Raw genomic sequence first — 25,346 nt, forward strand, 5'->3', positions numbered from 1 at the left:
GTCTCCATACAGGATGTGAGGAGTGTGTGTGGAAGAATGGACCAAAATCCACCTGAGCAATGCAGGTGACTAGTGTCTCCATACAGGATGTGAGGAGTGTGTGCGGAAGAATGGACCAAAATCCACCTGAGCAATGCAGGCGACTAGTGTCTCCATACAGGATGTGAGGAGTGAGTGTGGAAGAATGGGCCAAAATCCACCTGAGCAATGCAGGCGACTAGTGTCTCCGTACAGGATGTGAGGAGTGTGTGTGGAAGAATGGGCCAAAATCCACCTGAGCAATGCAGGCGACTAGTGTCTCCATACAGGATGTGAGGAGTGTGTGTGGAAGAATGGACCAAAATCCACCTGAGCAATGCAGGTGACTAGTGTCTCCATACAGGATGTGAGGAGTGTGTGTGGAAGAATGGACCAAAATCCACCTGAGCAATGCAGGTGACTAGTGTCTCCATACAGGATGTGAGGAGTGTGTGTGGAAGAATGGGCCAAAATCCACCTGAGCAATGCAGGCGACTAGTGTCTCCATACAGGATGTGAGAAGTGTGTGCGGAAGAATGGGCCAAAATCCACCTGAGAAATGCAGGTGACTAGTGTCTCCATACAGGATGTGAGGAGTGTGTGCGGAAGAATGGGCCAAAATCCACCTGAGCAATGCAGGCGACTAGTGTCTCCATACAGGATGTGAGGAGTGTGTGTGGAAGAATGGACCAAAATCCACCTGAGCAATGCAGGTGACTAGTGTCTCCATACAGGATGTGAGGAGTGTGTGTGGAAGAATGGACCAAAATCCACCTGAGCAATGCAGGTGACTAGTGTCTCCATACAGGATGTGAGGAGTGTGTGTGGAAGAATGGGCCAAAATCCACCTGAGCAATGCAGGCGACTAGTGTCTCCATACAGGATGTGAGAAGTGTGTGCGGAAGAATGGGCCAAAATCCACCTGAGAAATGCAGGTGACTAGTGTCTCCATACAGGATGTGAGGAGTGTGTGTGCGGAAGAATGGGCCAAAACCCACCTGAGCAATGCAGGTGACTAGTGTCTCCATACAGGATGTGAGGAGTGTGTGCGGAAGAATGGGCCAAAATCCACCTGAGCAATGCAGGTGACTAGTGTCTCCATACAGGATGTGAGGAGTGTGTGCGGAAGAATGGGCCAAAATCCACCTGAGCAATGCAGGTGACTAGTGTCTCCATACAGGATGTGAGGAGTGTGTGTAATGAAGAATGCCCAAAATCCACCTGAGCAATGCAGGCGACTAGTGTCTCCATACAGGATGTGAGGAGTGTGTGTGCGGAAGAATGGGCCAAAATCCACCTGAGCAATGCAGGCGACTAGTGTCTCCATACAGGATGTGAGGAGTGTGTGCGGAAGAATGGGCCACAATCCACCTGAGCAATGCAGGCGACTAGTGTCTCCATACAGGATGTGAGGAGTGTGTGTGCGGAAGAATGGGCCAAAACCCACCTGAGCAATGCAGGTGACTAGTGTCTCCATACAGGATGTGAGGAGTGTGTGCGGAAGAATGGGCCAATATCCACCTGAGCAATGCAGGCGACCAGTGTCTCCATACAGGATGTGAGGAGTGTGTGCAGAAGAATGGGCCAAAATCCACCTGAGCAATGCAGGTGACTAGTGTCTCCATACAGGATGTGAGGATTGTGTGTGCGGAAGAATGGGCCAAAATCCACCTGAGCAATGCAGGTGACTAGTGTCTCCATACAGGATGTGAGAAGTGTGTGCGGAAGAATGAACCTAAATCCACCTGAGCAATGCAGGTGACTAGTGTCTCCATACAGGATGTGAGGAGTGTGTGCAGAAGAATGGGCCAAAATCCACCTGAGCAATGCAGGCGACTAGTGTCTCCATACAGGATGTGAGGAGTGTGTGTGGAAGAATGGGCCAAAATCCACCTGAGCAATGCAGGTGACTAGTGTCTCCATACAGGATGTGAGGAGTGTGTGTGGAAGAATGGGCCAAATCCACCTGAGCAATGCAGGCGACTAGTGTCTCCATACAGGATGTGAGGAGTGTGTGCGGAAGAATGGGACAAAATCCACCTGAGCAATGCAGGGACTAGTGTCTCCATACAGGATGTGAGGAGTGTGTGTGCGGAAGAATGGGCCAAAATCCACCTGAGCAATGCAGGCGACTAGTGTCTCCATACAGGATGTGAGGATTGTGTGTGCGGAAGAATGGGCCAAAATCCACCTGAGCAATGCAGGGACTAGTGTCTCCATACAGGATGTGAGGAGTGTGTGTGGAAGAATGGGCCAAATCCACCTGAGCAATGCAGGCGACTAGTGTCTCCATACAGGATATGAGGAGTGTGTGTGGAAGAATGGGCCAAAATCCACCTGAGCAATGCAGGGACTAGTGTCTCCATACAGGATGTGAGGAGTGTGTGCAGAAGAATGTGCCAAAATCCACCTGAGCAATGCAGGCGACTAGTGTCTCCATACAGGATGTGAGGAGTGTGTGCGGAAGAATGGGCCAAAATCCACCTGACAATGCAGGTGACTATTGTCTCCATACAGGATGTGAGGAGTGTGTGCAGAAGAATGGGCCAAAATCCACCTGAGCAATGCAGGCGACTAGTGTCTCCATACAGGATGTGAGGAGTGTGTGTGGAAGAATGGCCAAAATCCACCTGAGCAATGCAGGCGACTAGTGTCTCCATACAGGATGTGAGGAGTGTGTGTGGAAGAATGGGCCAAAATCCACCTGAGCAATGCAGGCGACTAGTGTCTCCATACAGGATGTGAGGAGTGTGTGCGGAAGAATGGGGCAAAATACACCTGAGCAATGCAGGTGACTAGTGTCTCCATACAGGATGTGAGGAGTGTGTGCAGAAGAATGGGCCAAAATCCACCTGAGCAATGCAGGCGACTAGTGTCTCCATACAGGATGTGAGGAGTGTGTGTGGAAGAATGGCAAAATCCACCTGAGCAATGCAGGCGACTAGTGTCTCCATACAGGATGTGAGGAGTGTGTGCGGAAGACTGGGCCAAAATCCACCTGAGCAATGCAGGCGACTAGTGTCTCCATACAGGATGTGAGGAGTGTGTGCGGAAGAATGGGCCAAAATCCACCTGAGCAATGCAGGTGACCAGTGTCTCCATACAGGATGTGAGGAATGTGTGCGGAAGAATGGGCCAAAATCCACCTGAGCAATGCAGGTGACTAGTGTCTCTATACAGGATGTGAGGAGTGTGTGCGGAAGAATGGGCCAAAATCCACCAGAGCAATGCAGACGACTAGTGTCTCCATACAGGATGTGAGGAGTGTGTGCAGAAGAATGGGCCAAATCCACCTGAGCAATGCAGGCGACTAGTGTCTCCATACAGGACGTGAGGAGTGTGTGTGGAAGAATGGACCAAAATCCACCTGAGCAATGCAGGGACTAGTGTCTCCATACAGGATGTGAGGAGTGTGTGTGGAAGAATGGACCAAAATCCACCTGAGCAATGCAGGCGACTAGTGTCTCCATACAGGATGTGAGGAGTGTGTGCAGAAGAATGGGCCAATATCCACCTGAGCAATGCGGGTGACTAGTGTCTCCATACAGGATGTGAGGAGTGTGTGCGGAAGAATGGGCCAAAATCCACCTGAGCAATGCAGGTGACTAGTGTCTCCATACAGGATGTGAGGAGTGTGTGCGGAAGAATGGGCCAAAATCCACCTGAGCAATGCAGTCGACTAGTGTCTCCATACAGGATGTGAGGAGTGTGTGCAGAAGAATGGGCCAAAATCCACCTGAGCAATGCAGGTGACTAGTGTCTCCATACAGGATGTGAGGAGTGTGTGTGGAAGAATGGGCCAAAATCCACCTGAACAATGCAGGCGACTAGTGTCTCCATACAGGATGTGAGGAGTGTGTGCGGAAGAATGGGCCAAAATCCACCTGAGCAATGCAAGCGACTAGTGTCTCCATACAGGATGTGAGGAGTGTGTGCAGAAGAATGGACCAAAATCCACCTGAGCAATGCAGGTGACTAGTGTCTCCATACAGGATGTGAGGAGTGTGTGCGGAAGAATGGGCCAAAATCCACCTGAGCAATGCAGGCGACTAGTGTCTCCATACAGGATGTGAGGAGTGTGTGTGGAAGAATGTGCCAAAATCCACCTGAGCAATGCAGATTACTAGTGTCTCCATACAGGATGTGAGGAGTGTGTGCGGAAGAATGGGCCAAGATCCACCTGAGCAATGCAGGCGACTAGTGTCTCCATACAGGATGTGAGGAGTGTGTGCGGAAGAATGGGACAAAATCCACCTGAACAATGCAGGCGACTAGTGTCTCCATACAGGATGTGAGGAGTGTGTGTGGAAGAATGGGCCAAAATCCACCTGAACAATGCAGCCGACTAGTGTCTCCATACAGGATGTGAGGAGTGTGTGCGGAAGAATGGGCCAAAATCCACCTGAACAATGCAGGCGACTAGTGTCTCCATACAGGATGTGAGGAGTGTGTGCGGAAGAATGGGCCAAAATCCACCTGAACAATGCAGGTGACTAGTGTCTCCATACAGGATGTGAGGAGTGTGTGCGGAAGAATGGGCCAAGATCCACCTGAGCAATGCAGGTGACTAGTGTCTCCATACAGGATGTGAGGAGTGTGTGTGGAAGAATGGGCCAAAATCCCACCTGAGCAATGCAGGCGACTAGTGTCTCCATACAGGATGTGAGGAGTGTGTGCGGAAGAATGGGCCAAAATCCACCTGAGCAATGCAGGTGACTAGTGTCTCCATACAGGATGTGAGGAGTGTGTGCGGAAGAATGGGCCAAAATCCACCTGAGTAATGCAGGTGACTAGTGTCTCCATACAGGATGTGAGGAGTGTGTGCGGAAGAATGGGCCAAAATCCACCTGAGCAATGCAGGTGACTAGTGTCTCCATACAGGATGTGAGGAGTGTGTGCGGAAGAATGGGCCAAAATCCACCTGAGTAATGCAGGTGACTAGTGTCTCCATACAGGATGTGAGGAGTGTGTGCGGAAGAATGGGCCAAAATCCTCCTGAGCAATGCAGGCGACTAGTGTCTCCATACAGGATGTGAGGAGTGTGTGTGGAAGAATGGGCCAAAATCCACCTGAGCAATGCAGGTGACTAGTGTCTCCATACAGGATGTGAGGAGTGTGTGCGGAAGAATGGACCAAAATCCACCTGAGCAATGCAGACGACTAGTGTCTCCATACAGGATGTGAGGAGTGTGTGCGGAAGAATGGGCCAAAATCCACCTGAGCAATGCAGGTGACTAGTGTCTCCATACAGGATGTGAGGAGTGTGTGCGGAAGAATGGACCAAAATCCACCTGAGCAATGCAGGTGACTAGTGTCTCCATACAGGATGTGAGGAGTGTGTGCGGAAGAATGGACCAAAATCCACCTGAGCAATGCAGGCGACTAGTGTCTCCATACAGGATGTGAGGAGTGTGTGCGGAAGAATGGACCAAAATCCACCTGAGCAATGCAGGTGACTAGTGTCTCCATACAGGATGTGAGGAGTGTGTGCGGAAGAATGGACCAAAATCCACCTGAGCAATGCAGGTGACTAGTGTCTCCATACAGGATGTGAGGAGTGTGTGCAGAAGAATGGGACAAAATCCACCTGAGCAATGCAGGTGACTAGTGTCTCCATACAGGATGTGAGGAGTGTGTGCGGAAGAATGGGCCAAAATACACCTAAGCAATGCAGGTGACTAGTGTCTCCATACAGGATGTGAGGAGTGTGTGCGGAAGAATGGGCCAAGATCCACCTGAGCAATGCAGGCGACTAGTGTCTCCATACAGGATGTGAGGAGTGTGTGCGGAAGAATGGGCCAATATCCACCTGAACAATGCAGGCGACTAGTGTCTCCATACAGGATGTGAGGAGTGTGTGCGGAAGAATGGGCCAATATCCACCTGAGCAATGCAGGCAACTAGTGTCTCCATACAGGATGTGAGGAGTGTGTGCGGAAGAATGGGCCAATATCCACCTGAGCAATGCAGGCGACTAGTGTCTCCATACAGGATGTGAGGAGTGTGTGCGGAAGAATGGGCCAAAATCCACCTGAGCAATGCAGGCGACTAGTGTCTCCATACAGGATGTGAGGAGTGTGTGCGGAAGAATGGGCCAATATCCACCTGAGCAATGCAGGTGACTAGTGTCTCCATACAGGATGTGAGGAGTGTGTGCGGAAGAATGGGCCAAAATCCACCTGAGCAATGCAGGTGACTAGTGTCTCCATACAGGATGTGAGGAGTGTGTGTGGAAGAATGGGCCAAAATCCACCTGAGCAATGCAGGTGACTAGTGTCTCCATACAGGATGTGAGGAGTGTGTGCGGAAGAATGGGCCAAAATCCACCTGAGCAATGCAGGTGACCAGTGTCTCCATACAGGATGTGAGGAGTGTGTGCAGAAGAATAGGCCACAATCCACCTGAGCAATGCAGGCGACTAGTGTCTCTATACAGGATGTGAGGAGTGTGTGCAGAAGAATAGGCCACATTCCACCTGAGCAATGCAGGTGACTAGTGTCTCCATACAGGATGTGAGGAGTGTGTGTGGAAGAATGGACCAAAATCCACCTGAGCAATGCAGACGACTAGTGTCTCCATACAGGATGTGAGGAGTGTGTGCGGAAGAATGGGCCAAAATCCACCTTTGCAATGCAGGTGACTAGTGTCTCCATACAGGATGTGAGGAGTGTGTGCGGAAGAATGGACCAAAATCCACCTGAGCAATGCAGGTGACTAGTGTCTCCATACAGGATGTGAGGAGTGTGTGCGGAAGAATGGACCAAAATCCACCTGAGCAATGCAGGCGACTAGTGTCTCCATACAGGATGTGAGGAGTGTGTGCGGAAGAATGGACCAAAATCCACCTGAGCAATGCAGGTGACTAGTGTCTCCATACAGGATGTGAGGAGTGTGTGCGGAAGAATGGACCAAAATCCACCTGAGCAATGCAGGTGACTAGTGTCTCCATACAGGATGTGAGGAGTGTGTGCAGAAGAATGGGACAAAATCCACCTGAGCAATGCAGGTGACTAGTGTCTCCATACAGGATGTGAGGAGTGTGTGCGGAAGAATGGGCCAAAATACACCTAAGCAATGCAGGTGACTAGTGTCTCCATACAGGATGTGAGGAGTGTGTGCGGAAGAATGGGCCAAGATCCACCTGAGCAATGCAGGCGACTAGTGTCTCCATACAGGATGTGAGGAGTGTGTGCGGAAGAATGGGCCAATATCCACCTGAACAATGCAGGCGACTAGTGTCTCCATACAGGATGTGAGGAGTGTGTGCGGAAGAATGGGCCAATATCCACCTGAGCAATGCAGGCAACTAGTGTCTCCATACAGGATGTGAGGAGTGTGTGCGGAAGAATGGGCCAATATCCACCTGAGCAATGCAGGCGACTAGTGTCTCCATACAGGATGTGAGGAGTGTGTGCGGAAGAATGGGCCAAAATCCACCTGAGCAATGCAGGCGACTAGTGTCTCCATACAGGATGTGAGGAGTGTGTGCAGAAGAATGGACCAAAATCCACCTGAGCAATGCAGGTGACTAGTGTCTCCATACAGGATGTGAGGAGTGTGTGCGGAAGAATGGACCAAAATCCACCTGAGCAATGCAGGCGACTAGTGTCTCCATACAGGATGTGAGGAGTGTGTGCAGAAGAATGGACCAAAATCCACCTGAGCAATGCAGGTGACTAGTGTCTCCATACAGGATGTGAGGAGTGTGTGCAGAAGAATGGACCAAAATCCACCTGAGCAATGCAGGCGACTAGTGTCTCCATACAGGATGTGAGGAGTGTGTGCGGAAGAATGGGCCAATATCCACCTGAGCAATGCAGGTGACTAGTGTCTCCATACAGGATGTGAGGAGTGTGTGCGGAAGAATGGGCCAAAATCCACCTGAGCAATGCAGGTGACTAGTGTCTCCATACAGGATGTGAGGAGTGTGTGTGGAAGAATGGGCCAAAATCCACCTGAGCAATGCAGGTGACTAGTGTCTCCATACAGGATGTGAGGAGTGTGTGCGGAAGAATGGGCCAAAATCCACCTGAGCAATGCAGGTGACCAGTGTCTCCATACAGGATGTGAGGAGTGTGTGCAGAAGAATAGGCCACAATCCACCTGAGCAATGCAGGTGACTAGTGTCTCCATACAGGATGTGAGGAGTGTGTGCAGAAGAATAGGCCACAATCCACCTGAGCAATGCAGGCGACTAGTGTCTCTATACAGGATGTGAGGAGTGTGTGCAGAAGAATAGGCCACATTCCACCTGAGCAATGCAGGTGACTAGTGTCTCCATACAGGATGTGAGGAGTGTGTGCGGAAGAATGGACAAAATCCACCTGAGCAATGCAGGTGACTAGTGTCTCCATACAGGATGTGAGGAGTGTGTGCAGAAGAATGGACCAAAATCCACCTGAGCAATGCAGGCGACTAGTGTCTCCATACAGGATGTGAGGAATGTGTGCGGAAGAATGGGCCAAAATCCACCTGAGCAATGCAGGTGACTAGTGTCTCCATACAGGATGTGAGGAGTGTGTGCGGAAGAATGGGCCAAAATCCACCTGAGCAATGCAGGTGACTAGTGTCTCCATACAGGATGTGAGGAGTGTGTGTGGAGGAATGGGCCAAAATCCACCTGAGCAATGCAGGCGACTAGTGTCTCTATACAGGATGTGAGGAGTGTGTGCAGAAGAATAGGCCACAATCCACCTGAGCAATGCAGGCGACTAGTGTCTCTATACAGGATGTGAGGAGTGTGTGCAGAAGAATAGGCCACAATCCACCTGAGCAATGCAGGCGACTAGTGTCTCTATACAGGATGTGAGGAGTGTGTGCAGAAGAATAGGCCACATTCCACCTGAGCAATGCAGGTGACTAGTGTCTCCATACAGGATGTGAGGAGTGTGTGGAAGAATGGGACAAAATCCACCTGAGCAATGCAGGTGACTAGTGTCTCCATACAGGATGTGAGGAGTGTGTGGAAGAATGGGACAAAATCCACCTGAGCAATGCAGGTGACTAGTGTCTCCATACAGGATGTGAGGAGTGTGTGTGGAAGAATGGGCCAAAATCCACCTGAGCAATGCAGGTGACTAGTGTCTCCATACAGGATGTGAGGAGTGTGTGCGGAAGAATGGGCCAAAATCCACCTGAGCAATGCAGGCGACTAGTGTCTCCATACAGGATGTGAGGAGTGTGTGTGGAAGAATGGGCCAAAATCCACCTGAGCAATGCAGGTGACTAGTGTCTCCATACAGGATGTGAGGAGTGTGTGCGGAAGAATGGGACAAAATCCACCTGAGCAATGCAGGTGACTAGTGTCTCCATACAGGATGTGAGGAGTGTGTGGAAGAATGGGACAAAATCCACCTGAGCAATGCAGGTGACTAGTGTCTCCATACAGGATGTGAGGAGTGTGTGTGGAAGAATGGGCCAAAATCCACCTGAGCAATGCAGATGACTAGTGTCTCCATACAGGATGTGAGGAGTGTGTGCAGAAGAATGGGCCAAAATCCACCTGAGCAATGCAGGTGACTAGTGTCTCCATACAGGATGTGAGGAGTGTGTGCGGAAGAATGGGCCAAAATCCACCTGAGCAATGCAGGCGGCTAGTGTCTCCATACAGGATGTGAGGAGTGTGTGCGGAAGAATGGGCCAAAATCCACCTGAGCAATGCAGGCGGCTAGTGTCTCCATACAGGATGTGAGGAGTGTGTGTGGAAGAATGGGCCAAAATCCACCTGAGCAATGCAGGTGACTAGTGTCTCCATACAGGGTGTGAGGAGTGTGTGCGGAAGAATGGGCCAAAATCCACCTGAGCAATGCAGGTGACTAGTGTCTCCATACAGGGTGTGAGGAGTGTGTGCGGAAGAATGGGCCAAAATCCACCTGAGCAATGCAGGTGACTAGTGTCTCCATACAGGATGTGAGGAGTGTGTGCGGAAGAATGGGCCAATATCCACCTGAACAATGCAGGGACTAGTGTCTCCATACAGGATGTGAGGAGTGTGTGTGCGGAAGAATGGGCCAATATCCACCTGAACAATGCAGTTTCAATAACATGTTCAATACTTTTTCCCTCATTGCTTTTACCCATTATGAGATGTTTCTTGTGTATATTTCACTAAGTGGCAGAATTGTTTTCTAATTCCGGACAGATTTCAGCAGGTGTCAGGACTTTGTGCATCGCTCTTTCTTCATGTGTTCAGTGCTTTTTCCCTGTCTTATTTCTCATTATTACACATAATTTATGGACAGCGGTGGTTCGCTTTCTCTGCTTGTGAGGATTGGATGGGATGGTAATGACATCTGGTGAGAAATTCCTGGGAATATCAACTTAAGAAAATTAGAAATAGATTTACTCACAAAACTGGTGACAAGTTCAATATATTTTTCACCTGCTCTATATATATATGTGTGTGTGTGTATATATATATATATATATACTGTATAAATATTAATATACGCACACCTGACTGGCCCTCACAGAACTCACTTGATAAACCTGTAATCCAATTAGAAGACCCAAGAGAGGTCACATGATACATTCTCTAGTCCCTGACTTCTATTAGGAAGTGTCCTGTATGTCAAATGTCTGGAGGGCGGGGCTTATGTATTCTGGCCAATCAGTGATTGAAGGGGGAACTTTATATGGCGCAATGGAGTCCACTAGGGTGATCTTAATTTGCTCCCGTTTGCTGACGTGCTCTGTATGATACTGGTGATTCCTTATGCTTTAGGACCCCCCATGTCTTTCTTTCTCCCCCCGGTGCCCACACCGCTGCTCCTAGTGGCGCTTCCCCTTGTTAGAAGGATTGGGCATTGTATAAGTCATAGTGAGCTCTGTATAGGGTTTTCCCCTCTGTAAATCGGAGCCCACACTCTACAAGCCGGTTTTTGACTTCTCTACAACCCTTCCGCAGTCTCCCCGCTGCTCCGCATACCTAGTAAGAAGCGGTAGGCGATGGTGTCTATGGGCCATGCTTAGTGCCTGCACCTCTTGACATTGATGAGGTCTCATCTACAGATTCAGCCAAATTTAGTGTCAGGAGACCGGCGAATGCGCGATTCACATCTGCTGAAGGCATCAGTAACTGATCCTCTGCGCATGCGCCGCTCTACAGGTCAATGGCGCAGGTGTGAGATTTGGCTGGCTCTGCAGATGACGTAGGAGACACCATTCATATAAATCAGAGGTGAAGGAGCGTTCATGGTCCAGAACTCATTCTCACAATGCGTGGAGTAATCTCAACTGTTTCTTCCAAGTACTGGGGGCAGCAGAGAGCGAGAAAGGAGAAGTACCAAAATAATAAAAAGGCTACGCTAAAGTGGCGCCAAATTACATACATTTTCATGACAGGTTCCCTTTAAGAACTGTTTCTCCAGTTAACTGGGTTCTCCAGGATACAAAAGGATTCGGCAAACCGGATGGAGAAGACAAAGCAGAGCCCCGTATTGTCCTCAGCAATATGCCGCCACTCACCTTTGACTATCACCAGCACGGAGCTGTAGGTCTGGCCGGCCAGGTTGGACGCGGTGCACGTGTACAGCCCGTTGTCAATCTGTTTGCAGAATAAGATTTTCAGCACAAAGTTCTCCTGCTCGTCCTCGTACACCACGTGTCTCCGGCCCTCCGAGATCACCGCTCCGTCCTTCTTCCACACAATCTCAGGTTTGGGTTCACCGGTGACGAAGCAGCTCATCTTGGCGTGTTTTCCCTCCGTCACGGTGCAGGTGCGGGTGAGGACGCTCATGGTACCTTCGCGGTTTATTTTGGGTGTAAGGGTGGCTGCCCTTTCATAATCTAGAGATAATCCCAGACCGGTCAATGTATCCAAAGCTCCATAGCCCATAAGGTTTGATTCGTAGGAGCCCATAATGGAAATGTCGGTTTTCCGTATCTCCTCGCGCCGTTTCTGGAGGTGAGACAGCAGCGAGGCGGTTTTACCATATGAAGACTCCACAGCGCTGGTACTGTTCACATTAAGATTGCTAAAAGAGTCGACAGACAGTGAGGCAGAGGCCTTGGCTTGGCCAACAGAGTTCTCTGCACGACACAGGTAAGTTCCACTGTCTGAAAACCGAACACAATGGACGCGTAGAGAGCTGGATCCTCCCTGAGACTCTACACGTAGGCGGTTGGAATCGGCGGCTGTTCCCACCTGTCGGCCATCTTTCTCCCACGTTACCACTGGTGATGGCTGGCCCTGTACCCGGCATTGGAAGGTGGCGTCTTCTCCCAGACTCACTCGGGAGGTACTCGGCTTCAGAATAAAGTATGGTGCACACTCCACCACAGCGTTCTCCTCTCCCACCTTCACTGTGACCGCGGCAAATGCCTCCCCAATGTTGTTGATGGCTCGGCAGATGTATTGACCGCTGTCCTCAAAGGATAAGTCGTAGATGGTCAGCTGGTAGAGTTCTCCATCCTGCACCATCTTGAAGCGACCTCCGGATGCGATCTGGAGCTTATCCTTCTCCCAGGTGACTGTGGGCACAGGATTCCCGACAATCTGACAACTCAAGGTGGCATCTTTTCCCACTGACATCATGAAGGCCTTGGGTCTGGTGAGAAAGCGTGGCACCCCGCTGAACAAACTGGGATCCATTGTGATATCTGGAAAGAGATCAGAATTATTAGAAGGAAAGATACAGAATAGAGAAAGATCCAGAGGATCACATATCATTATTACACACTTGTGTGGAAAGTCGCCGCCACACTGCATGAGATATCCTCTTATGGGAATCCGAGGACAAGGGCTAGAGGAAGACATGTCACAGCAGCTCCAGATGTGAGTAATGGAAGAGAGAAATAACACCGGGATGGAAAATAAAGAGTACAGAAACAGCGAAGGAGGAGACTGTACACAGGGACAACGAGGGAGGAGGATACCGTACAAAGGGACAACGAGGGAGGAGTATACCGTACACAGGGACAACGAGGGAGGAGGAGACCGTCCACAGGGACCACAAGGGAGGAGAAGGCCAGACACAGGGACAGTGAAAAAGGAGAAGACTTGACACCGGGACAACGAGGGAGGAGGAGTCCGGACACAGGGACAACAAGTGAGGAGGATACCGGACACAGGGACAACGAGAGAAGAGAAGACTGGACACAGGGACAGTGAAGGAGGAGACCGTACACAGGGACAACAAGGGAGAAGGAGACAGGACACAGGGACAACAAGGGTGCAGGAGACAGGACACAGGGACAAGGAGAGAGAAGACCAGACACAGGGACAAGGAGAGAGAAGACCAGACACAGGGACAGTGAAGGAGGAGAAGACCAGACACAGGGACAGTGAAGGAGGAGAAGACTTGACACAGGGACAAATTGGGATGAGGAGACCGGACACAGCAACAACGAAGGAGGAGATTGGACACAGGGAAAACAAGGCAGGAGACCGGACACAGGGACAACAAGGGTGGAGAAGACCAGACACAGGGACAACAGGGAAGGAGGAGACTGGACACAGGGACAACGAGGGAGGAGGAGACCAGACATAGAGACAACATGGGAGGAGACAAGAGACAGTAACCGCACAGCAGTAGGAGACAGAACAATGGATTTTGCAGGAGCAGTCTACACATAGGGAATGGTCAGTAGGAGGAGATGTTGCAGTGTGGCGGTGGCAGTGTGGCGGTGGCAGTGTGGCGGTGGCAGTGCGGCGGTGGCAGTGGCGGTGGCAGTGTGGTGGTGGCAGTGGCGGTGGCACTGTGGCGGTGGCAGGTTGGCGGTGGCAGTTTGGCGGTGGCAGTGTGGCGGTGGCAGTGTAGCGGTGGCACTGTGGCGGTGGCGGTGTGGCGGTGGCAGTTTGGCGGTGGCAGTGTGGCGGTGGCAGTTTGGCGGTGGCAGTGTGGCGGCCACTTCTGTCCTTGGTACGGGCATACTTTCTTGTTAATGTCAGGCTCAATGTCACCTCTCTCATTCCTCGTCACCTTTAATGTGCTTAGAAAGGAAACAGTAAATGTTGCTGCGAAAATAGCCCCCTAATCCCCCTGTTATGTGTCTCCGGTGTCCGCAGCTCCCCTCTCATGTTCTGCAGCGCAGTGCGTCTCCCCCCCCCGGGATCTGGTGACTTATATAAAGACCCTAAAGGTCCCAGCTCAGCGGAGTGCGGCGGCAGAGAGGAGCGCTTGCACTATGTGCGGATGGTGTCGTATGACTGCTGGATGCCGCGCTGACGATTGCACCACACAACGCTGCAGGCGATCCAGAGACATATGTAAATGATACTGGCTGCAGAATGCGCTGACTGTAAGGAGGACAGGCACCGATTATCTCTGTCACTACAGAGGACATCTGTACAGAAGGTCCCTGCCAATGATTGACATGTAATACTCTCCAGGACGAGGTTCTGCAGCAGCTGAGGAGTATATTATCAGGAATATAGTAATTCTCACTGCTGACTACATTGCACATGACAGTTACATCTACATGGATCTGGGATGATGTGAATTTGCACAGATATCACCCCTATGTACTGAAGAGAATCTGCTGCAGCCCCAAATCCACCAGCAGATTTATTGCTACATGTGAATGAGGTTTTACTGAGCTGTGAATGTACAATGTGGAATCAATATAATATCCCTCTTCTGAGTGGCCAATCTACATCAGACAAATACGTCACCGGATGAGACATGCCAAAAGCTCCTGGTTTCAGATGTTTTACCATATAAACACGCGCACATTCTCAGTAAACATTGATAAGAGAGCTATAAGTCCAGCTGTCTGGGAAAATTACAGAAAAACAAGCCAATATAAACTAAACTGTTACAGTCTAATACCTTAAAGGGTTTCTTAAAGACAGACTACTAATATAGATTCCTGATGACCACTAACATGTTAGCACTATATCTGTCGCCAGGTTTTTGCTGAGAGTAGCAGGATATAGGACAGACTTTGATTCCAGCCATGTGACAGTGATGGGGCTGCTTGCTGCAGTTTTTCAGTTGTATCTGTTGCTGCTTTGTGGTGGTGTAAACCTGGAGGTCTGCTCTGGTATCTGTAGTGCCACGAGCCTTATTGGGGTGTTCCAGGGACAGGTTAACGGATAGCTGGAGAGATGGGTGGGTCTGGCTATCCACATACCTCCACTCATGTTTGAGTCTCATGTTTTTAAAATGGTGTCTGTTTGTTTGACACATGGTCTATGTGAGGAAGTTGCTACACTTCATGAAGGAATCTCTAAGTGAAAGGGGTTCACTGACACTGACTGGAGTCAGTGTGTGGAGGTTTGCCATACCTCCGGTAGGAATGGACTCCAGTACTGTGTGAATACTGTACAGAGTCAGTACAATTGTTACGGTTGCTGCGAGCACTGGAGACTAAGTCCAGATTTCTTGCTACTGCACATGTGCGAGCGCTGGAGACTAAGTCCAGATTTCTTGCTACTGCACATGTGCGAGCGCTGGAGACTAAGTCCAGATTTCTTGCTACTGCACATGTGCGAGCGCTGGAGACTAAGTTCTATCTTGGAGCCATTGCACATGTGCGGGTGACATCATCGCTGACACGAGGTCACATGTCTCTGACACCTTCTATGCCGATTGGTCGCTGGTCATGTGCTTGTGACGCCTTGCTCGGTGATAGGCCAGCATGACGTCACTCTTGTCGTTCTGGCAGCCGATTGGCTCTGGTGTCCTCCATCTTGGATGAGGCACAGAGTCTATATAAGACCCTGACACACGCCGCATGGCGCTCAGTCCTCTTGGTTCATGCATGAGGGTAGACGCCCTGTGCACGTTCCTCTAGGCATTCCTCTGTCTATGCTAGGTGAGCGCTACCGGCAGGGTAGCGTTCTTATACCTTACAGCTTCGGCTGCTGTCCGTATCCTTACCTCTTAGGGGAGCGGACATAGGCAGGTGCCTGAGGCACATGGTCTGGCTGGGCCTTGTGATTCGACTCGTAGGTGGACGTTGCCGCTAGGGTAACGTTCCTTATACTGCGTCTGGCAGTTGTTCGTATCCTCGCACACTAGGGGAGCGAACAGAGGTAGGAGCTTTGTGCGGCTTACGCTGCTGTTCGTCTCTTTTGCACCACTAGAAGAGCGGACCTAGGCAGGTGCCATATCTAGTGGTTCGTGTCCTCGCACACTAGTGGAGCGAACGCAGGTAGGAGCTTTGTGCGGCTTACGCTGCTGTTCGTCTCTTTTGCACCACTAGAAGAGCGGACCTAGGTAGGTGCCATTTCGCACACATTGCCTTTGTCTCTGTGATTATTAACAGAGATCATTCCACACACCCTCCAAGTAAGGGAGGAATTGCTTTACTTACTTATTATATCCTTCTGTGAGTTAACAGAGGTATTGCACTCTGCCATAGTCTGCAGCAGAGTCTTTGCACGGTGGACCCTGACTGTCTGATACTCCTTTAAGTTATTATCAGACAGCCCCCCGTAACATTAGGACTGAGCCAAGGGTCTGGCAGTTATGGCAGAATATCAGCAGTTACACCATTACATACAAGTACTTGAGTCACGGCTCAAGAGTATAGAGGATAAACCTCAGACCATGGTGACATCTGCACATGATCCTCGACTTGCTCTGCCAAACAGATATTCTGGCGATGCCAGATCATGTCGTGGTTTCATTAGTCAGTGTCAGATACACCTAGAGGTCAACTCTTCTCGCTTCTCTACTGAGAGGTCCAGAGTAGGCTTTATCATCTCCTTACTTCAGGACAAAGCCTTAGAATGGGCAACTCCCCTATGGGAGCGCTCTGATGTGGTTACTCTGAGACATCAAGACTTTCTTGATGCTCTTAAGGCGGTATTCATGGGTCCGCAGGTTACCCATGATGCGGCCCTGAGACTGTTAGATCTATCTCAGGGTTCGTTATCCACTAGTTCTTATGCCATTGCTTTTAGAACTCTGGTGGCAGAACTAGATTGGCCAGAGAAGGTGTTGATTCCTATCTTCTGGAGAGGGTTGGCAGGCTATGTCAAGGATGCTCTTGCTACTCGTGAGGTCCCTGCTTCTCTGGAGGACTTGATCACAGTAGCAACGAGGATCGATGTACGCCATAAGGAACGTAGACTCGAGGTCTCTTCCTCACGCCCTAAGCATCGGGCTATTCCAGTTGTTGAGGGTCCACTACCATCTTCCTCAGCATCTGAAACATCTCCCACTCCTATGGAGTTAGGTCATACGTCTTCCAGACTACGCAAGTCTGGTCCTCCTATATGTTACGTATGTCGTCAGGCTGGGCACTATGCCAACAAGTGTCCTAGTCGTCAGGGAAACTCCCTGGTCTAGTAACCATTAGAGGGGGGTTACTAGAGACGTCTTCTGCACCCTCTAAGTGTTGTATCCCAGGTCAGCTCTCGTTATCTGAGAATACATGGCCTATTATGGCTTTTGTGGATTCCGGAGCTGACGGGACTTTTGTGTCCTCAGGATTTGTAAAGGGACACAATATTCCCTCTATCATGTTAGAGGCGCCTATTCCTGTCCGTGTTGTTAATGGAACTATGTTGTCTGACTCCATTACATTGAGGACAGTTCCCTTGCGCCTTTCCCTGTCTCAGGGTCACATAGAGGAGATTTCTTTTCTTGTTTTGCCTGAGGGTATAGAAGACATCCTTCTGGGTCTCCCATGGCTTCGGACTCATGCTCCTCACATTGACTGGGAGTCTGACAGCATTATTAGTTGGGGTTCGAAATGTCAGTCCCGATGTCTTCCCTTACCACCTAAGGTCATTGCGCTTGCATCTACTGATCTCTCTCCCATACCTACACCCTATCTGGATTTCGCTGACGTGTTCTCCAAACAGGGTGCTGAGGTTCTTCCACCCCATAGGCCGTATGACTGTGCCATAGACCTTATCCCAGGTTCGGTTCCACCTAAAGGCAGGGTTTACCCCCTGTCGATACCTGAGTCGGAGGCCATGTCGACCTATATAAGAGAGAGTTTAGAGAAGGGGTTCATTCGTAAGTCTGTCTCTCCCGCGGGAGCTGGGTTTTTCTTTGTTCGGAAGAAAGAGGGTGATTTGCGTCCCTGCATAGATTACAGGGGTCTCAACGCAATCACAATAAAGAACAAATACCCATTACCTTTAATTTCGGAGCTCTTTGACAGACTGAGAGGAGCTCAAGTTTTTACGAAGTTGGACCTGCGGGGTGCGTATAACTTGGTACGAATTCGAAAGGGTGACGAATGGAAGACCGCTTTTAACACCCGAGACGGTCACTATGAATACCTCGTCATGCCTTTTGGGTTATGTAATGCACCCGCAGTATTTCAGGACTTCGTAAACGATGTGTTCAGGGATTTACTGTTATCCTCAGTAGTGGTGTATCTGGACGACATCCTGATTTTTTCTCCTGATCTGGAGACTCATCGTCAGGATGTCGTTCGTGTCCTTTCCCGTTTAAGGGAGCACTCATTGTTTGCTAAACTCGAGAAATGTGTATTCGAGCAGTCCTCATTGCCTTTTTTGGGTTACATTATCTCACAAGAGGGCCTGGCTATGGATCCTGCGAAGCTCTCTGCTGTCCTGCAATGGTCCGAACCTCATTCCTTGAAGGCGGTGCAACGCTTCTTAGGATTCATAAATTATTACAGGCAGTTCATACCCCATTTTTCTACTTTGGTGGCCCCTTTGGTGGCCTTGACTAAGAAAGGTGCTAATCCCAAAGCCTGGTCTACTGAGACATCTCAGGCTTTTGAGGCAGTGAAAAGACACTTTTCAACTGCTCCCGTTCTTCAAAGACCCGATGAGAGTAAGCCCTTCCTCTTAGAGGTTGATGCCTCTTCAGTGGGTGCTGGTGCGGTCTTGTATCAAAAGAACGGTGCAGGTAGAAAAAGGCCGTGTTTCTTCTTTGCTAAAACCTTTTCACCGGCAGAGAGAAACTATACCATTGGGGATAGGGAACTGCTCGCCTTGAGATTAGCCTTGGAGGAGTGGCGTCACTTGCTGGAAGGAGCGAAACATCCTTTCCAGGTCTATACAGACCATAAGAATCTGACGTACTTACAAACCGCTCAGCGTCTGAATCCTCGGCAAGCCCGCTGGTCCTTGTTTTTCTCCCGCTTTCACTTCTCCATCAACTATCTGTCTGGGAGTAAGAATAACAAGGCAGACGCCCTGTCTCGCTCTATGCTTTCTACCCAGGAAGAGATTGACGAACCTTGTCTTATCCTTCCCTCCAGGGTTTTTCATACGCTCTCGCCTGTGACGTTAGACCAAATCCCACCGGGCAAGACCTTTGTTCCGCCTGATCGACAGAATGATATACTGTCATGGGCCCACACCTCAAAGGTGGGTGGGCATTTTGGTATTAGACGGACACGAGAGTTACTGGAGAGGTGGTATTGGTGGCCACACTTAGCCAGCCACGTCAAGAGATATGTCGGTTCCTGCTACTCGTGTGCTCGCAACCGTCCATTACGGCAGAGACCGGCTGGGCTCTTGCATCCTTTACCAGTGCCAGATAGACCATGGGAGGTGGTAGGCATGGACTTTGTGGGTGATCTTCCATGTTCACGGGGACATAGATTTGTGTGGGTCATTACGGACCATTTCTCCCTGATGGTTCATCTCGTACCGTTATCGAGAATCCCATCTTCCAGGGTACTAGCCAAACTATTCCTCAAGCATGTCTTTAGGCTTCACGGGATGCCAGATCGTATCATTTGTGATAGAGGCCCGCAATTTGCTTCCCGTTTCTGGCGAGATCTTTGTAGCCTTCTGCAAATTGAGTTGAATCTATCTTCGGCATACCATCCGGAGACCAATGGTTTGGTTGAGCGTACCAATCAATCCATGATTATATACCTTCGACACTTTGTTGCTGAGAACCACGATAACTGGTCCTCCCTCCTACCCTGGGCAGAATTTGCCCTTAACAATTCGCTGGCTGAGGCCACTGGGCAGACACCGTTCGTACTCAATAATGGGCAACACCCTAGGGTACCGGTACCGTTTCCCGCTGCTGCACCTCCTGCTCTTGTGGCCGACTGGGCAACTAATGCCAGAGAGGTTTGGGATCGGACTCAAGAGTCAATCCAAGCAGCTAAGGACCGTATGAAGACGGTGTCCGATCGGTTTCGTCGCCCGGCTCCTGTCTTTTCTCCAGGGGACTTTGTGTGGCTCTCTGCAAAAAACGTGAAACTTAGAGTGAGCTCTGTCAAATTTGCTCCTCGCTTCCTGGGTCCTTATGAGGTTCTTCGACAGGTAAATCCTGTAGTCTACCAATTGAAGTTACCCGTCCATCTTAGGATCCATGACAAATTCCATGTTTCACTGCTAAAGCCGGCTATTTTACCTCACGCTCGTGAAGCGCACTCTCCTGCCTCTGATTCCTCTCGCTCTAGCTATGAGGTACGAGCCATAGTTGGTTCTAAGATGGTTAGAGGGCGCGGGTTCTTCTTGATAGATTGGGAGGGCTACGGCCCGGAACATCGCTCTTGGGAGCCTGAGGAGGCTGTCCATGCTCCCGACTTAGTTGCTGATTACCTGCGCCGCCGGGAGGGGGGCCCTTGAGGGGGAGGTACTGTTACGGTTGCTGCGAGCACTGGAGACTAAGTCCAGATTTCTTGCTACTGCACATGTGCGAGCGCTGGAGACTAAGTCCAGATTTCTTGCTACTGCACATGTGCGAGCGCTGGAGACTAAGTCCAGATTTCTTGCTACTGCACATGTGCGAGCGCTGGAGACTAAGTCCAGATTTCTTGCTACTGCACATGTGCGAGCGCTGGAGACTAAGTTCTATCTTGGAGCCATTGCACATGTGCGGGTGACATCATCGCTGACACGAGGTCACATGTCTCTGACACCTTCTATGCCGATTGGTCGCTGGTCATGTGCTTGTGACGCCTTGCTCGGTGATAGGCCAGCATGACGTCACTCTTGTCGTTCTGGCAGCCGATTGGCTCTGGTGTCCTCCATCTTGGATGAGGCACAGAGTCTATATAAGACCCTGACACACGCCGCATGGCGCTCAGTCCTCTTGGTTCATGCATGAGGGTAGACGCCCTGTGCACGTTCCTCTAGGCATTCCTCTGTCTATGCTAGGTGAGCGCTACCGGCAGGGTAGCGTTCTTATACCTTACAGCTTCGGCTGCTGTCCGTATCCTTACCTCTTAGGGGAGCGGACATAGGCAGGTGCCTGAGGCACATGGTCTGGCTGGGCCTTGTGATTCGACTCGTAGGTGGACGTTGCCGCTAGGGTAACGTTCCTTATACTGCGTCTGGCAGTTGTTCGTATCCTCGCACACTAGGGGAGCGAACAGAGGTAGGAGCTTTGTGCGGCTTACGCTGCTGTTCGTCTCTTTTGCACCACTAGAAGAGCGGACCTAGGCAGGTGCCATATCTAGTGGTTCGTGTCCTCGCACACTAGTGGAGCGAACGCAGGTAGGAGCTTTGTGCGGCTTACGCTGCTGTTCGTCTCTTTTGCACCACTAGAAGAGCGGACCTAGGTAGGTGCCATTTCGCACACATTGCCTTTGTCTCTGTGATTATTAACAGAGATCATTCCACACACCCTCCAAGTAAGGGAGGAATTGCTTTACTTACTTATTATATCCTTCTGTGAGTTAACAGAGGTATTGCACTCTGCCATAGTCTGCAGCAGAGTCTTTGCACGGTGGACCCTGACTGTCTGATACTCCTTTAAGTTATTATCAGACAGCCCCCCGTAACAACAATCTATTGAGACTGACTGGAGTCAGTGTGGAGGTTTGCCATACCTCCGGTAGGAATGGACTCCAGTACTGTGTGAATACTATACAGAGTCAGTACAATCTATTGAGACTGACTGGAGTCAGTGTGGAGGTTTGCCATACCTCCGGTAGGAATGGACTCCAGTACTGTGTGAATACTATACAGAGTCAGTACAATCTATTGAGACTGACTGGAGTCAGTGTGGAGGTTAGCCATACCTCCGGTAGGAACGGACTCCAGTACTGTGTGAATACTATACAGAGTCAGTACAATCTATTGAGACTGACTGGAGTCAGTGTGTGGAGGTTAGCCATACCTCCGGTAGGGACAGACTCCAGTACTGTGTGAATACTGTACAGAGTCAGTACAATCTATTGAGACTGACTGGAGTCAGTGTGTGGAGGTTAGCCATACCTCCGGTAGGAATGGACTCCAGTACTGTGTGAATACTGTACAGAGTCAGTACAATCTATTGAGACTGACTGGAGTCAGTGTGTGGAGGTTTGCCATACCTCCGGTAGGAATAGACTCCAGTACTGTGTGAATACTGTCCAGGGCCAGTACAATCTATTGAGACTGATTGGAGTCAGTGTGTGGAGGGTAGCCATACCTCCGGTAGGAACAGACTCCAGTACTGTGTGAATACTGTACAGAGTCAGTACAATCTATTGAGACTGACTGGAGTCAGTGTGTGGAGGTTAGCCATACCTCCGGTAGGAATGGACTCCAGTACTGTGTGAATACTGTACAGAGTCAGTACAATCTATTGAGACTGACTGGAGTCAGTGTGTGGAGGTTAGCCATACCTCCGGTAGGAATGGACTCCAGTACTGTGTGAATACTGTACAGAGTCAGTACAATCTATTGAGACTGACTGGAGTCAGTGTGTGGAGGGTAGCCATACCTCCGGTAGGAACAGACTCCAGTACTGTGTGAATACTATACAGAGTCAGTACAATCTATTGAGACTGACTGGTGTCAGTGTGTGGAGGTTAGCCATACCTCCGGTAGGGACAGACTCCAGTACTGTGTGAATACTGTACAGAGTCAGTACAATCTATTGAGACTGACTGGAGTCAGTGTGTGGAGGTTAGCCATACCTCCAGTAGGGACAGACTCCAGTACTGTGTGAATACTGTACAGAGTCAGTACAATCTATTGAAACTGACTGGAGTCAGTGTGTGGAGGTTAGCCATACCTCCGGTAGGGACAGACTCCAGTACTGTGTGAATACTGTACAGAGTCAGTACAATCTATTGAGACTGACTGGTGTCAGTGTGTGGAGGTTTGCCATACCTCCGGTAGGGACAGACTGCAGTACCGTGTGAATACTGTTCATGGTCGGTGGAATCTATCTACAGTCACTGGTGTGTGTGGAGGTTTGCCATACCTCCGGTAGGAACAGAATGCAGTACCGTGTGAAAACGGTTCATGGTCGGTGGAATCTATCTACACTCACTGGTGTGTTTGGAGGTTTGCCATACCTCCGGTAGGAACAGACTGCAGTACCGTCTGAATACTGTTCATGGTCGGTGGAATCTATCTACAGTCACTGGTGTGTTTGGAGGTTTGCCATACCTCCGGTAGGGACAGACTGCAGTACCGTGTGAATACTGTTCATGGTCGGTGGAATCTATCTACAGTCACTGGTGTGTTTGGAGGTTTGCCATACCTCCGGTAGGAACAGACTGCAGTACCGTGTGAATACTGTTCATGGTCGGTGGAATCTATCTACAGTCACTGGTGTGTTTGGAGGTTTGCCATACCTCCGGTAGGAACAGACTGCAGTACCGTCTGAATACTGTTCATGGTCGGTGGAATCTATCTACACTCACTGGTGTGTTTGGAGGTTTGCCATACCTCCGGTAGGACCGGACTCCAGTACTGTGTTTATAATCTCCGGGGTCATATCCAAAGGGTTTTTGCAATTTCAAAGATGAGAAAAGGTGGGATTCTGGAGATGTTCTTAGATGCAGGCGACAAGAGTGAGCGAGTGATCGGATGTAGGGAATTATCCCAAGACAGCGGGCGTGCTGTACATGTACAATGTCTTTTTATGTGGCCCTCATGTATTGATGATGCCACCCTATGTTTTCCACATATAGTAATTATTTTCTCTATGTAGTAATAATGTCTCTCCATGTGGTCTCCATACATTAATAATATATACTAATATTGGCACCCCATTCTGGACCCTATATTTATATTATTTTACCCACTTACAGCGCCAATAAATTCACAGCAGTTAAAGACATCGATACCACTGTCCCCATTGGGCCTCACAATCTGCTGTCTTTGGGATATGAACCAAAGACCCCAGCTATGCAAGGCTAATGCGGGCGTCACACGGTACGATCTATCGTGCGATCGTACCCGCCCCCGTCGTTTGTGCGTCACGGACAATTAGTTGCCCGTGTCACACAAAGTCATTAAACCCCCGTCACACGTACTTACCTGCTGAGCGACCTCGCTGTGGGCGGCGAACATCCACTTCCTGAAGGGGGAGGGACGTTCGGCGGCACAGTGACGTCATACAGCCGCCGGCCAATAGAAGTGGAGGGGTGGAGATGAGCGGGACGTAACATCCCGCCCACCTCCTTCCTTCCGCCTTGCCGGCGGGATGCAGGTAAGCTGTGTTCATCGTTCCAGGGGTGTCACACGGAGCGATGTGCGCTGCCTCGGGAACAATGAACAACTGGCGCAAAGAAGGAGGAACGACTTTTTGAAAAATGACATTTTTGTGTACTCACCGTAAAATGTCTTTCTTGGAGCCTTTCATTGGGGGACACAGACAGTAGGTAGTATGGTGTCTCCAGGGGAGGCGTGACACTAGATTGAAAAAGTGTTAGCTCCTCCTCCCACAGCATATAACCCCAGCTAGGCAGGAAACTAGCTCAGTTTGGTGTAAAAGCAATAGGAGAAGGACAACCAAAAGGGTGGGAGCTGTGTCCCCCAATGAAAGGCTCCAAGGAAGACATTTTACGGTGAGTACACAAAAATGTCCTTTCCTTTCTCGCCTTTTCATTGGGGGACACAGACAGTGGGACGTCCCAAAGCAGTCCCTGGGTGGGAACTGAACTATTAACAGTGTATAACATCAGACTAAGAGCTAACTAACAACTGCAACTGCAGTGAACACATATCAACACTGTCAAAAACCCCGAGCAGTGGCCACTTATAAATGGGCCACTGCCGCCTGAAGGACTTGTCTTCCAAGAGCAGTATCCGCGGAAGCATGCGTATGCACTCTGTAGAATTTTGTAAACGTGTGCACACTGGACCAGGTAGCGGCCTTGTAAAGTTGGGCCACCGAAGCCTGATGGCGGATAGCCCAGGAAGCACCCACTGCTCGCGTAGAGTGGGCCCGCACAGATTGAGGAGGAACAACACCTCTTGTTTTGTAAGCCTCACAGATGGCAGACCTAATCCATCGAGAAATCGTGGATTTAGAAGCCGGATTGCCCTTTTTGTGTCCTTGTGAGAGGACGAAGAGGGCATCGGACTTGCGCAACGGCGCTGTTCTGGAGATGTAGATCCGCAGAGCCCTGACGAGATCTAGAGTGTGAAGGGCTTTTTCAAAAGAGTGGACCGGGCAGAATGACGGCAACACAATGTCCTCGTTTAAGTGGAAAGAAGATACGACCTTCGGGAGAAAAGCGGGGGAAGGCCGAAGGACCAC

At 50.1% G+C, this 25,346-nt stretch overlaps 1 protein-coding gene across 19 annotated transcripts in view; it reads right to left on the reverse strand.

The window, feature by feature from the left end:
- The window catches only part of OBSCN (obscurin, cytoskeletal calmodulin and titin-interacting RhoGEF), an 882,373-nt gene that overhangs the window by 781,856 nt on the left and 75,171 nt on the right, over positions 1-25,346 (reverse strand). For all 19 annotated transcript variants that reach the window (XM_075315914.1, XM_075315911.1, XM_075315913.1 and 16 more), the window contains exon 2: positions 11,485-12,618. In XM_075315914.1, coding sequence (XP_075172029.1) covers positions 11,485-12,610 — 1,126 coding nt within the window. In that variant the 5' untranslated portion in view covers positions 12,611-12,618. The remainder of the gene's footprint in view (positions 1-11,484; positions 12,619-25,346) is intronic.

This window comes from Anomaloglossus baeobatrachus, chromosome 6 (genome assembly GCF_048569485.1).
Source record: "Anomaloglossus baeobatrachus isolate aAnoBae1 chromosome 6, aAnoBae1.hap1, whole genome shotgun sequence".
Taxonomy (NCBI): domain Eukaryota; kingdom Metazoa; phylum Chordata; class Amphibia; order Anura; family Aromobatidae; genus Anomaloglossus; species Anomaloglossus baeobatrachus.